Genomic DNA, 15,701 nt, shown 5'->3' on the forward strand with positions numbered 1-15,701 from the left:
AAAGTTTCTGTATCCACTTTAAGTGTCCCTTCCGTCACTTTCGTGCGTATCTGACATCACATCACCCATTGAGGGATCAAAGCAAGAGGGGCGAGGCCGATTAGTGCTACGCATGCGCCCTTGGACGGCCATGCATTTTTTATAGGGTTGTGCTCGTTCCAGGATCTGTTTGTAGCGGTTAGCTATAATTTTACACGGATCGCTTAGTTATACTGCGATGCGAGAAGAGTTAATTGTACGATTCAGATATTTATTTCGACAGTGTTGGACTACACCAACTGGTTAAGTCTTACATGTTTTCATTACCGTCATTTGTCCAATTCCACATATCGATTCATAGGTAGCTATCCATACTAATCCATACTAATATTATAAATGCGAAAGTTTGTCTGTCTGTCTGTCTGTCTGTGTGCTACCTCTTCTCGCCTAAACCGCTGAACCGAATTAGATGAAATTTGGCATAGGGGTAGTTTAAGTCCCGGGGAAGGACATAGGGTAGTTTTTATTCCAGAAATCACCCTTTGGAGGGGTGAAAAGGGGGTGGAAATTTGTATGAGTAATCAATAAGCACTGAACTGATTTACATCAAATTTGGTATGGAGATAGTTTGAGTCCCGGGGAAGGACATAGGATAGTTCTTACCCCATAAATCATCCCTTAAGGGGGTGAAAAGGGGGGTGGAAATTTGTACGGGAAACCATTAGAACTACACGTACGAGTATGTATGTAGATGAAATTCGACATGAAGATATTTTTGGTTGCGGGGAAGGTTTTAGAACAGTTTTATCCCCGAAATCATCCCATAAGAGTGTAAGGGGGTTCTCTTCTCTTCTTCCCTCTTCTAACACTCAACGTGCCACTGGTAGTATATGATGGAGGCAGCTCAAGACCTGGAATACCTGGAGTGCTGCTGGATGCAAAGGGTCAGGGGTAACACACGCTCAATGTGCCGCTGATAATGTATGATGGGAAAAGCTCAAGTCCTGGAACACCTGGAGGGCTGCCAGATGAAGCAGGCGCCTGACCAGAGCTACCACACGTTTAACGTGCAGTAGGAAGGTACTGTTTGCTGTAATCAGGTTGAGTCCTCCAAGACCTGGAACACCTGAAGGTGACTTCCCACGTTTCTGCTGAAGACGCTACTGATGGGACACCAGGGCTACCACAAACTGAATACCTGCTGAACAGGTAAAATTTAGGGGTGAAAAGGAGGTGAAAGTGTGTATGGGGAAACAATAAATAGCTCATTGCACTTAAACTATAGTGAGACATATTTCAAAATATTTATCAGTACGGTTTTTACTCACACGCCAAAAGCGACTAAAAATAATAGTGAGTAAAAACCGTACTGATAAATATTTTGAAATAGCTCATTGGTTAAAAATTTTAATAAGCTACCCAAATTACTAATTCCACGCAGACGAAGTCTCGGGCAAAATCTAGTAATATAATAATAGGCACAAAATTAAAGCAAAATGTATAATCAATCCAAGCTTTTGGTAGGTATTGGATTAACCTTTTTTAGGGTCCCGTACCTCAAAAGGAAAAAACGGAACCCTTATAGGATCACTTTGTTGTCAGTCTGTCCGTCTGTAATAGGGTTTATAGGGACTTAGAACTAGCAAATTTGGCAAGTAATATCGTATTTGAAAAATGTAAATTTGTAAAAAATCAAAAAATAGTTAATTTTGTACGGAACCCTCGTTGAGCGAATCCGACTCGCACCTGGCCGGTTTTTTTTTTGTTTACTTCGTCACAGTGACTATAATATGAGATCCTTAGCGGCCCTAGACATAGTAAAGTAGTTATAGACATGAAACCGAGCGACCAGGGGTAAGAGAAAGACATATTCATGTATTGACAGGTTAATGTATGGCAGCATTATGCTTTTTCTCTTTCACTCTTATAAATTTCGGTATTTCGCCGTCGCCTCCTACCTATGCTGCCATAACCCGACCCGAAAATGATGAAAAAAAACCCGGTCTGTATTAAGGACAAAGCATGGCACTATTTTCTCTTTCCTCTTATAGGAATCGCAATAAGACTATTTTTCTCTATCAAAGAGTGCCAGGCCCTTGTTAGCGCCATTCATATTGATACATGATTGTCACTGTAACAAGGATCGAAATGGTACATAAATCAAATTCCACGACTGTACCAATGTCTAGAAAGAAACCTGATTCTGAATAACTAATAACAGAGAAAGATCTAAAATCGCGGCATGAACCTATGTTGCGGATTTCAGAAAGCGGTCTTAAGATCCATATTCCTCTTTAGATTTGGAATTGAATTAGAAGGGGTCTTTCCCATCACTAACTCACCCCTAGGCTAAGCGGTCACGCAACGATACTTGCATTGGTTTCTTTTTGAACGAAGCCAATAGATAATAGTGCCTTAACCAGTGATATCAAGCCAGAATGTAGTGCTGGAAATGTAGGATTGTCTACCGTCGTTCTGTCGTTAAGGTAGGTACCGTCACTTTTACCAGTTTTACCCGCATTAGGGAACCGCTTCAATCGATACCGCGCAGTGAAGTTGTCGAGAGTGAGAGGGTTACTCACTCGCGTTTCAGATTGTCAAACCAAACAGATTGAACCAGATCGTGCCAGTGACCTAATCTAATACCCAATACTAGCGTAGACCCAACTATGCAGTCGTGATTTATCGAAATCTAAACAGCGGAAAACGATAAATGGAAACCCCATAAAGAAAGTAAAGGTAGGCACCTATTATTTTGTATTTCAGCGGACGTAGTTATTTAAAGAAATGTATTGAATAAAAGTTAATAGTGAAATTGAGAATACGTTGCCAAACGTACACATGTGACTGGTCAGTGGGTAGATGCCACTCTACTAAATTTGTAACATTTTAGGTTATAGGCCAATGACCTCGGAATTTCTTCTTGGCGTGTGCATTTTTCACTATATAGTGTCAAAGAGCCTCTTAACATGGCGAGGACTTTTCTTTTAGTCAACAGTAAACCGTAATAAATGTAATAATATGTGAAAAGTGGCACCACAAACCATCATCCATTTGGTAGGGTAGGAGTAGGAGGTATGTAGTGTAGGTACAACTTGTCGTAATACCGTTCCAAATCGTATTCTACTAAAGGCAGACTGTTAGACCAGTATTTAGGTCATAAGTGTCATAACATTTAAGATAGAGAAGCTATTAGCCATCAGATTTCAACGAAAAATGCGATCGTGATCTGCTTTGTAAAGAGGCCCATTGATTACCAGTCCGCCGGACGATATAAGCCTGTCAGTTGTTCGGAACTGTCTAATTTTTGTTCTAAGTTGTTTTGTTAACAGGCTGATATCGTCCGGCGGACCGATAATCAGTGGCCCCCTTTAAACATCCAAAAAGTTCGAATTAACCCTTAAGAGGAAAGTCATTTTCTCCATACCCTTTTATACCATGCAATTTAAATTCACAACAGCTATAATGCCCCCTTGTTTGATTTTTTCGCTATGGCATATAACAAAAAAGTATAATTTGATTAAATTTTTATTACTCATTATTAAAAAAAAGTAAGGATAAAAAAACTAAGCTCTTCCATCTGAGACCAAACTCGACCGACTTTTTTGCAAACGAGAACTATGTCAAGACTGGTGAAATTAGTGGATTTAGTGTCATTTTTAAAAATATTCGTATTAAGATCTCTTCCCAGTACTATTTTACATTTTTTATACTTATTATTAATGTATTTTAATACTAGCTGTGCATAAAATAGGTCCTCTTCTCTTCTGTTCCAGTATATGACGACAAGTAGTAGGTTGTATTGCGGTAGCTCGGTGGCGCATATTTCTAATACGTATTCAATTGACATATCTGCGATGTCTTTCCTTTCTATACTTTTGATATGATCTTGTAATAGGATACAGGTTCCTCCACCGATTCGGCTTTTTCGACAGTATGATGCACTAACTTTGTATCCAGTAAACTGTATTAAATTTAGTTTGTCTTGGGAGAGCCAGGTTTCTGAAATTCCTATTGCTTGGTATTTTCTATTCTGGTCCAGAAAAGCTTCCAGGATGTGTTGTTTGTTGTATAAACTTTGAAAGTTTTGAAATAACATACTGAATGGAGAGTTTCTATTATTTGTGTTGTTCATGTTCGGGTTGGATGTGTGTGGTTCCTTACTCGTCGTTTCGAAAAGAAGGCGCCTCTTCCTTTTCATCTTCCTTTTCATTATCAGGTTGTGTATCTTCATGTTTATATATCTTTCCGTTTATTAGTAATGTGTTATTTTTTATTATTGCATATTTTCCTTCGCTACGCGCCTCGCGCAGAGCTTCTATTAATTTTCTTCTTGTTTTCAATGATGTTTCATCTAAATATTCTGAGATACCTAGTCCGGAATATTTGAAAGCCTGTCTATGTTGTATTATATGTTTCTTGATCCTTTTGCTGGTTAGTTCTATTACTACTGGTCGCCGACTTCCTCTTTCCCTACCCTATAGCTTTCTTCGATGTATCCATCTATATTTACTCCCAACACATCGTTAAAGATATATCCCAGTCGCTCTATCAAGCTGTCTTCATTTTCTCTGTACCATTCGTCTAATCCATGTAAGACGATTTTCTTGCTCGTATCGTCACTGTTGTTATCCTGGTGATTTACTTTCATGTGTTCTTGGATGCTTTTTATCTCTGCTTGTAGTTTAAGGTTTTCTTTTTCCAGGTTATGTATTTTTTGAGTTAGATTTGAGATGTTGTTGTTTATAATTTTCTGTTCGTTTGAGAGACTATCTGTTTTTGAGTAAATTGTAAGTTGAATTTTGTGACTGTAGACATTACTTCACTCTGTATTAAATTCTACAGCCGGTTAATGATAGTACTATTGTTTGACTTAAGTTTCTCGTCTAGTAATTTCCTGAAAGAATCAAGGGTTAATGTGTTTTCCGTTATATGTATTTGTTGTTATTGTATGATTTTCTTGAGGTTGTAGATTTTCTGTTATCTGTGCAGTATCTCCTAATATGTTTGTGACATCGATATCTTCATATGTCATATTAGTTGTTTCTGGGATCATCAAGCCTTGTCTAAAATATCCTGAGGGAGATGCAGGTGTGTCATCTGTTCGTATTTGGCGCGTTTTTAATTCGCAGGGAGGGCATTTCCAGTATTTAGTAAGGCGAGTTCGATTTTCTCTAAAATATGTTGATGTCATATTCAAACATTGGTATAGACCCGGGCACTGTGTACACTGTAGTAGGTCTCCCCTTTCAATTTTGCGGTCGCATCCGAAACACTGCATGTTGAAATATATGTTGTTGGTTGAAGCTATCTCCGTAAACACCTGCACAAATTTAGCAGTTTCTAAACGCACCCGTCACTTTAACTGACGTCAGCTGTCAAACTGACACTTGACAGCGCTTGTTGCTCAGCTGATCATGTACCGCTTTTTGGTTATTTTGCACGGATTTAGATTTTAATAAACCGGATGGAGTACACGGGCCAAAAAGTGTGTCCACATGAGAAGTCAAAGTGGGCGGTTGCATCTCTTTCTAATTAGGGTGACCATAAGTCATATGTATGTGGGATATTAGGATAAGTTGGAATGTATAGTTTGGCCAAGATCTTTTTTCATTCATGCATAGGAAGTCAGAGAGAATGGATATAGTTTTTTTCTCCTCTGTAAAACGCTTCTCAAAACCTTACTTAATTTAGTCGTTATAAAAGCTGTTACTGATGACAGACAGACTGACAGACGGACAGCGGAGTCTTAGTGATAGGGTCCCGTTTTTACCCTTTGGGTACGGAACCCTAAAAATTGTCACTTTTTTCATTTGTAGTCTGCCTCTTTCTCACTCATGGTATGTTCATATACGTAATGGCTTCTCTTTTGCACACTTCAGCTATTCTTTAAGCGTCATCGTAGTTAATTGCGCCATTTTTTTTTTATTTGCCGCCTTCGTGTACTGACGGAAAAGACTTATATAGAATATTATGTATAAATGTGTCTGTAATATTTAAGGATTTTGGATTTAAATTTTGGCAATTATATAGCTCTCATTACGTGCACAAATAAATCATATATCTATTTATCTATCAACCAAATAATTAAACATGCCGAAATAAAGATATACTTATTTAGGTAAACTTATATTTACATTAAGTAAGTACGTAGGTAATAAGAACTCTGTAAGGCCGATTCACATCGTGCCGACATCATAGTCACCCTAATGAGTTTGACAATGTTTTCTTGTATTTTTATCGTAAACTTTAATAGTTGAGGCTTACCTGTGAAAAGATATACCACAATCAACAAAACTTTCACTTCTGCAACCTTTCACACAATATCTTTTACCCATTTTATACTTTATTTCGCAAATAAATCTTGAGCGCCGCCATTCATGTATTTTAAAAATTTCTTTATCAAGTTGGGGATACCAATTAATATTCAAAGTTACTACAATGTCTACCATATTAAAATTAATGTATTTTTTGTTGTGCACATGCTTGGTTAAATCAGTTAATAATATTGACATTATAACTATTTACAAATTACGTAAAAGATATCAGAACCGCACTCTGAATATAGCACTTAAATAATATAAGAAGGTATTTAATTTTAGTAGTTATTGATATAAATACTACCAAAATGGTATTTTTTTAACATTGGCAACATGTGCGAGTGGGACACCGCGACCCACTTTTGCTATCTCATGTGGACCGTTTTCTCTAGTCTGGTACGAACACCTTTCTGGCTCGGTGATAAGGTTCAATTTAGTATGGCAAAAAAAGTGACAGCTCGCTCCTGTTTAGGGTATAACTGCATGTTATTTTGTCGATGATGGTTTTTTCGAATCTTTTGCTTGTGTGAGTGTTAATTAAGTACTGGTAACTGCTACTTCGTATCTTTGGGTTAGAATATTAACAGTTTGTGGCTCACCAGTGTATTTCCATGGTGTTATTCCAGTGTGTTTGGTTCCAGTGTTCGGTTTTTGTCAGCTCACGATAATAAATTCGATGTTTTTATATTTTTTTGTGGTATTTCGATGAGGAGAGGTAACAAACGTTGTTTACGTCAGCTCACGCACACGCACACCCCTTTTGCTACGTGTGCTTTTCTCAAACATGCAATGTAATAAATAATGAAATCTCCACGAAATTAAAATTTTATTTCTAAAGAAACTAAAAGTAAACGAGGCACAAAATACAACTACTACCTATACCTATCTTTATCACACGTGTCGTATATTTTAAACACGTAGTTTATCAATTTATTAGACAAATTTTCAAGATATATATTTATGTAGGTATCTTAGATTTTTTCGCCTTGCATCCATCTGACTGTAGTTTTAGCCACATAACTAAGATTACATAGTTTTTTGTGTTAATATTATGCTTCACATACATCGTTGCCTTAAACATGAAATATAATTAACAGGTATTCATTTAATATTTTCGTTGAAACTCATACTAAATAACACAATCAACAACGCACAATTAATCTAATAAAATAGAATTACAGAATGAAAAATGTTCAACTTTACCTCCAAAACGATTAAAAAAATACCTACGCGTGTTTGAGTAGACATTTTTACCGCTAATATTTAAATGAAATATTTTAAATGTGTATTTGTAATTATAGTTTGTCAAAGGACTGTCTTATTTCAAACATAGACAGAGAGAATCATACTATCTTTATCTTACACTAGGACTAGCACCCGAAAGAAAAGGATGAGTATAGTTTTTTTGTTCTTATTTACTGCCAATTTGGTTTGACCAACTTATGTCTATCATGTTAGTAAAACTTATGAAGGAACATGTGAAAAAAATATCACCCCCCCCCCCCCCCCCCTTATCTCCGAAGTTTACCAACGAATTTTTTTTAAATTTTTATATACTTAATTATAACATTATCATAAATATTACAGGAAAAGTATAATCACACCTCTATGTTAAAAACTGTTTTTTTAATTATCAAAAATCATTTTCTAATTTAATTTGCAATTTAAGCCCATTTACGGGTGTTTGTTATACTTGAAATGTCTATGAGATTACACTAAAAATACCTTCTTTCAAATAAGACAAAAATTCTTGAAATCGTTTAACATGATAAAGAATTAAGTATCCTTGAAAAACTAACATACATACAGGTCGCGCGAATTAGTTGGCCAACTTGCCGATAGATGGCGCTGTACATAATTACGCTTAGTATACTTCTGGTCAAGTCTTTCATGATTCTATTTACATGAGAAAATTGAAAGTTTGTACGGAACCCTCGGTGCGCGAGTTAAACGAACTCGCACTTGACAGGTTATTTTTAACATGAAGGTCTTAGTATATCTATGTATCTCATTTAACCCTTTACCAGGCAAAGGGTGATATGCCACCCACATAATATATCGTTTACCAGTCATGTTTTAGCTCCAAACCCACTACAAAACATTATATCGATCCCTGAAAATATAGTTGGTCAAGCAAATCTTGTCAGTAAATAAGAACATTAAAAACTACACTCATCCCCTTCTTCTGGGCGCCAGCACCAGTGCAAGACAAAGACAGTATGACTCTCTGCGTCTACGCCCGAAATGAGACAGTCCCTTGACAAAATATATTATTTTACGAGTATGATCTTCATTCACAACATACTTCTAAATCCAATAATGTTTCTTTGGCAGTCGTTTGAATTCACTTGACCAGTAATTTCGGTGGTGGAAAACAGAACATTTTATATTAATTTCAGAAAAATAAAAGTAGATAGGTCGAACAATCGTTTTATATTTTGTAGATTTTGAGTGTTGTATGGTTATCTTATCTCATACTTTGCTAAACGTTTGCGAATTTTTGTAATATGACCAGAATTTGGATGTGGGATGACAGATGACACTATCCTTTTGCCTTGTTAGAGTTTGACTATGTGGGAACTATTCTGCCCATAGCCCGGTTAGATGTCTTGTCGTATCATGTAATAAATTTCTTATTGTGTTCAATCTATAACTAGGGACATTGCGTAGTCTTACTCTTAGGAGATTTAGAGTTAGAAACTGACTTATTATGTTAAATGATAGGTATACGACGACGACTCTGGTGGCAGAACATTGCAGTAATATCCCCCATTAAATGTACTTAATCTGGGGGCCCGGTAATGCCCCCGCCAAGTCGAGCAAAACAAAGAGAATTGCATGTCAAAATTCCTTAGTTTTGTCACTGACACACTCACGAGCATCATAATTCTAAGGTACTTCTAGTGGACCCACAAGCTCCAAAATTGAAACGTATTTAGATTTCAGCGTATTAAGCCAATAGAAACTTAAAAATACTGCAATATCAGTCACGTTTTAAATATTTAATAACTGCACAAGTAAGTTTGTAATCCTATATAAATATATTTGATAACAAAGTTACCTTTGCAGTTCCTACAATTAGCAGGTTAAGTATAGGTACACTACGTTGTACGATGTGAGTATGAATGAAGATGTGCATAATCATAGAGTAACTTATACTAGAGCCGTACTGTCATAGTAAATTTTGTAACCCCAGTAAATTCACTGCCATCTGTCGACACACTTTAAAATTAAAATTGAAGATTTGTAAAAATACGATAAAATGTATTTAAATATAGATAAATGATTTTATTTATTTGCATTAATTATTTTGATGATTTTGACCCATGTTCTTTCACTGATATTGCGTTAAAATTGTTAAATAACAAACGAAACCGTCAACGCCATCTATACGACTGTAGGCCAAAACTAGTAGCGCCCTCTGAACGAGAATCAAATTTTCTTGATTTTCGAGGCACGTTTTTTCCTTAGACTGTATCTATCTATTACGGAGTTATATCTATTTTTGGTATAATTATGATATGTGTATACATCGTATGAGTATGGTATAGTATGATAGGGTATGAGTACACGAAAAGAAGGACTGCCTACAAAAACAGATGAGATTCCATCAAAAACATTACATGTAAAAAGATGCAAGTCTCGCAAGTCGCAACGCAGTTCTTCTACTACAAAATTTTTTAAGATGTAATGTTTTCACATGAGTATTAAAAAATTAAAGGTATCTAACATTGTTACTGTTTTAGCAACCCCTGGAACTGACTAAAATAACCGACTTGGTTTCACATTACATCTCAAAACTTTTTTTTTGTAGTAGAAGAACTGCGTTGCAAGAATTGCATCTTTTTTTTACATGTAATGTTTTTGATGGAATCGAATATTACAGAATTATAAATCTGTATTATTTTTGTTCACAGTACGTTTTTCACCAACACCTCGCAGGAAGAACTTGTTGGATCTCGGGAGAGATATCGTATCATTATTCCCAACGAATGCATATCCAGTATATGAATGGTGTCAACCGATATCATATTGTTGCGATGAGCACGATGCAACCCATTCACCTCAATCGGTTAGAGGTACAAGAGACTCTGCTACCCAGACATCATCTGAATGTGATAATTTAGTCGAGTGGCGAAGAGAACGATCCGAACCTGAAAGAGAAGTACAAGCGAAATCACTGGAACGGGTCCCGGGAACATTACGTACATCTCACAGGCAAAATCAACAAGAATATGCTGAACAACAGTAAAAACAGTACGATTTGCTTCCACTCTTCCCACAACTGAAAAACACGTTCCACTTGAAAGTGACTGGGAATATCGAGATATAGCCTCAAGACAGATAAGTTGTGATCAATATATTATAGGAACGGAAAAGCAAATAAACACACATGGGCTGGCTTCCATTAAACTGTTGTACCAGGAACTTATAACCTGCTCTACTCCAGTGTGCTCTTACTGGTTTTCGGACAGCGACCAAATTAAAAAGGTTAATCGATCTTTTCAAGAAGTATTGACAGTCAGTAAACAAAATTCACTAGCGTCTTCGGTTTCTGACAATTCGTATATTTTGCGCAGAGACTCTTATATTTAAATAACTCTACCTGTTTGGCAAAAGCTTGCATTTAAGTTTCCCAGTGCCTCAAAAGTTATTGTTACGAGCGAATGGTTGCGAATATTGCAATGAATACCTCCCTTGATGACCATGGAAGAAAGGTCATCATTGAATTTTGCCATCTTCTCGAGAAATCGAAACAGTTATTTAACGGTTTAAGGTAATATATGATAAAATACATGTAATAAAATAATGTTTATATAAGTAGGTACTCACTTTAATATTAGTGGAGGGCCATATCACGAAGAGCCCATGTATTATTATATATTATTATACATGTTTCTGAGTTTAAATATTTCCACAGGAACAGATATTACTTACTACCTACTTAATTACGGTTTTTCTTTAACATACTTTAAACCACGAATAACATACTACTTCATGATTTTAGAGAACTTCCCCAATACGGGCACAAACAATGGCACTCACATTTTGGGCGAACGTTCGACGTGTATACCAAACTTTGGAAGTTTCAACAGCAACACCGCGCTATTCTTGACAGCAAATATGGTCTCAAACGGTGGCAAATTGGGGAGATTGCTTCCAAAATTGGTCAACTCTATTATCACTTCTAGTAAGTAATTCTAGTAATACAATATTACTTACTTCTCAAACATACAAAGCCCAATCCTCCGGTGGAATCGCAAATAAAATATTGAATTTAAAGGCATAGGCCATAGGTCACTAGTCACTACAGATTCTTGAAATGTTGAGTAACTATAGCCTCGGGACGATCAAGGGCGCTTTTGACAAGGGCTGTTTGACACAGACATACAGTAGCAATCAATAGTTATTTGTTATACAAGGGTGCAAAGTTGTATTTTACCCGCGAGCGTTTCAACACACGAGAAGTAAAATACATTTGCACCCGTGTGTAACACAAAACGTTTCCCCTCACTATAGCGAGGAAAGTGCAACATCCACAGGCGTTAGATCATCTTCATCACTGGAATCACTAATTTTTTTACGATAATGCGATATTATAACAGAAAACTGGAAGTTGTGTATTTTTACGTGTCGGAGTCGGTGAGAATTTTTTGTTGACAATGTGGACATTTCTGACGATGCGTTTGGAAATTGCATCGACTCAACTTGTGCGTTCAGAATTACATTCAACATCATTTAAAAAAACAAATGTTTATCATGGAATTTAAGGTTTATGACTTAAAATCATTAAATAAAGCGAAATTTGGTATTTTTTTATTAAATTCTCAAACCATTTATTTAATGAGAATTAATATGGAACGAACCATTATTATGAGCGTTTTACGTTTTGTTATCTGTCAAAAGCTACTTAAACACGCTCCATTCAAGGTCAACTTACTTTCCCCACTAGTGGATAAAATGCGTTTTTCCCCGCTTGTTTTAAAGGATAAAAGGGCTTCCGGAGCTAGTGAGGGGAAAAAGTATTTTGACAAATGAACCTCTTTCAATGTGTTTATGAATAGGGTATATATTTATGTCCCTTTCCAACCAATACGTCGGAAATGAACAAACGTTTATTAGCGGCTTGTCAACTTTAGTAGACGTTTATGAATAAGGGGATTAATCTTTACGTTACGATTATATCTTATTCCACCTGCATTTGTTACGTTTCCACTTAGATTACTAAAATTAAACAACAGACTTAGAATTTTAAACTGATAATTTGCGCTACAGGTAGATCAAAAGTATTGTGACACTTTAATGAAATGTTTTTGCTGAACTGGCAAGACGGTTAAATAAAACATTTAATTAATATTTAATGGCATATTCTCTGGCAGCAGTATATCGAGACGGCATATAATCCCCTAACTTCTGTATTGTGGTCATATATATGGTATTTTCTATAAAAAGGGACCTTATTGTGGATGGCGCTTACGCCATTGCAAACGATGCTCCGGTATAAATACAATGCCGCGCGACGCTGTGCGGCGTAAGAGCCATGGCCAATAAGGTCCCATAGAAAATACCCCATATATGTTCGCCCATTCTGACTGAAGTCCTGGGAAAAACCCCCCTTGTTAAAATTATTTGTGCACCTCACTGGACGATCCAACGCTTTCTATTAAAGCTCAATAGCATTAAGATCAGACCTTGGCTACTCCCACTGCCACTGCCACTCAAACACCTAGGTTTTTTTTTACGATTTAAAAAAGTCTTTACATGATTGGATTTGTGTTTGGGGTCGTTATCATGCTGAAAAACCCAGTGAGGTGGCAATGGTGGTATATTTTCTTTAGTGTATGGTATCATTTGTGTGTGAAATTTTCATATACATATCGATCCATTATCCTATCAATTATTACGAGAGGCCCGACTCTATGGCGAGAAAAATATCGCCAAGCCGTTAAGGCGTTAGGCCCGCCGTGCTAGACTGGGTGGGTACCTGGTGTTTTTAGGGTTCCGTAGCGAAATGGCAAAAAACGGAACCCTTATAGATTCGTCATGTCTGTCTGTCTGTCTGTCTGTCCGTCCGTCCGTATGTCACAGCCACTTTTTTCTGAAACTATAAGAACTATACTGTTGAAACTTGGTAAGTAGGTGTATTCTGTGAACCGCATTAAGATTTTCACACAAAAATAGAAAAAAAAAACATTAAATTTTGGGGGTTCCCCATACTTCGAACTGAAACCCAAAAAAATATTTTTCATCAAACCCATACGTGTGGGGTATCTATGGATAGGTCTTCAAAAATGATATTGAGGTTTCTAATATAATTTTTTTCTAAACTGAATAGTTTGCGCGAGAGACACTTCCAAAGTGGTAAAATGTGTCCCCCCCCCCCCCTGTGACTTCTAAAATAAGAGAATGATAAAACTGAAAAAAGTATATGATGTACATTACCATGCAAACTTCCACCGAACATTGGTTTGAAAGAGATCTAGGAAGTAGTTTTTTTTAATACGTAATAAATCGTAAACCGCAATTTACCTTTCACTCACGTTTCACATAAAAAATACATTGTTAAAATTATGTAATGGACGAAACCCTCGGTGCGCGAGTCCGACTCGCACTTGGCAGGGTTTTTTTTTGTTATTAGGACGACGCACATACTTGATACCATCCGACGACATTAAATTAAACTTGCTCTCGTCACGCCATAAAGTTTTTGACCGATCGGCACTTGTCCACGACTTGTAACGAATCGCGAATGCTAATTGGGATAGATAACATATTTCAGCAAAGAATAAAGGGGCCCACTGACTATCAGTCCGCCGGACGATATCGGCCTGTCAGTTAGAACAAAAATTTGACAGTTCCGAACAACTGCCAGGCCGTTATCGTCCGGCGGACTGATAGTCAGTGGGCCCCTTTATTCTTTGCTGAAATATGTTTTTAGGGTTCCGTACCTCAAAAGGAAAAAACGGAACCCTTATAGGATCGCACCGTCTGTCTGTCTGTATGTCCGTCTGTCACAGCCTATTTTCAACGAAACTATATCGTGTTACATAACAAATAAAAGAGCTCATTGTGAGAATCTCAAATATATATATTTTTTTATAATTTTAGGATAAGCAGTTTAGAAGTTATTCAAGAAAATAGGCAAAAAATGACCCCCCACCCCCTTAATCTTCGAAACTACTGGGTCTAAAATTAAAAAAAAAATACACAAAATAGTCCTTTACCTATAGATCACAGGAAACCTATTAGAAATCTGCAGTCAAGCGTGAGTCGGACTTAATTACTTAGTTTCTGATCCGACCCCTACGGGTATTTTAAAAACATTTCACTCACGTTTCACATAAAAAACATAAAAAATACATTGTTTAAGTTGTGTACTCGTACTTGGCCGGTTTTTTTTAAATGGGCGTCGACCATCTAATCCTTGCTCCATTAAGCGTAATTTAATAGTATAATCAACAACCTTTACGTTATAGTTTTTTTTAGTTCATTTTTAATCGTTGCTGTACTCTTCCATGGGTCTTCTACTGCAATCTTTTTTATTACACGATCAGTCGTAGAAGTCGCTTTTCGAGGAGAATCGCTTGTAGGCTTATTTGTGATGCAGTTTCGAACCTTGAACTGCTTATTCCAAACAGTAATCAGGTGCAGTGCTACACCAAAAGTCCGCGAAACCTCAGCTTGCTACTTGCCTTTCTAAAGTGCAGCCGCACCAGCTTGCTTGAAATCGTTCGAATATGCTTTATGTTTTGGCATGTTAAGAGAAGTATTCAGATGTAATTACTTCCAAAATATTTAAATTCTGCAGCCTCTGTCATCAATAAAATTGTAAAAAAACCGGCGAAGTGCGAGTCGGACTCGCGCACGAAGGGTTCCATACCATTACGAAAAAAAAAAACAGCAAAAAAATCACGTTTGTTGTATGGGAGCCCCATTTAAATATTTATATTATTCTGTTTTTAGTATTTGTTGTTATAGCGGCAACAAAAATACATCATCTGTGAAAATTTCAACTGTCTAGCTATCACGGATCATGAGATACAGCCTGGTGACAGACAGACGGACAGACGGACGGACAGACGGACAGCGGAGTCTTAGTAATAGGGTCCCGTTTTTACCCTTTGGGTACGGAACCCTAAAAAGACCGTGTCAAAATATTTATGAACCAGTAAATTGACATTTTTCTTTGCTAAGTTTATATTTTCATTCGATGAAACTAAGCTTTCTACGAGCTTTTAAGCCATTAATTGCAGTATCATTTTTTTATTTTTATTAAACAGTATGTCTCATCAAAGATATTATCATTGGTAAAATACTTTTGGTCGCTACTGTAGGGAGCGGGTACAGACGCCATGAGATATATCGGAACGACCGGGGTGCTCAATAGTTATTTGTTATACA

General features: G+C 36.7%; 1 protein-coding gene across 2 annotated transcripts in view; it reads left to right on the plus strand.

The window, feature by feature from the left end:
- Window positions 1-2,303: 2,303 nt before the first annotated feature.
- The window catches only part of LOC134754264 (protein SCAI), a 41,075-nt gene continuing 27,677 nt past the window's right edge, over window positions 2,304-15,701 (plus strand). The window contains exons 1-3 of one of the 2 annotated variants that reach the window (XM_063690477.1): window positions 2,304-2,465; window positions 10,217-11,076; window positions 11,308-11,490. In XM_063690477.1, coding sequence (XP_063546547.1) covers window positions 10,967-11,076; window positions 11,308-11,490 — 293 coding nt within the window. In that variant the 5' untranslated portion in view covers window positions 2,304-2,465; window positions 10,217-10,966. Of the gene's footprint in view, window positions 2,466-2,586; window positions 2,719-10,216; window positions 11,077-11,307; window positions 11,491-15,701 lie in introns of those variants that run through there. The other variant, XM_063690478.1, reaches the window with a different exon arrangement.

This window comes from Cydia strobilella, chromosome Z (genome assembly GCF_947568885.1).
Source record: "Cydia strobilella chromosome Z, ilCydStro3.1, whole genome shotgun sequence".
In the NCBI taxonomy this organism is placed as follows: domain Eukaryota; kingdom Metazoa; phylum Arthropoda; class Insecta; order Lepidoptera; family Tortricidae; genus Cydia; species Cydia strobilella.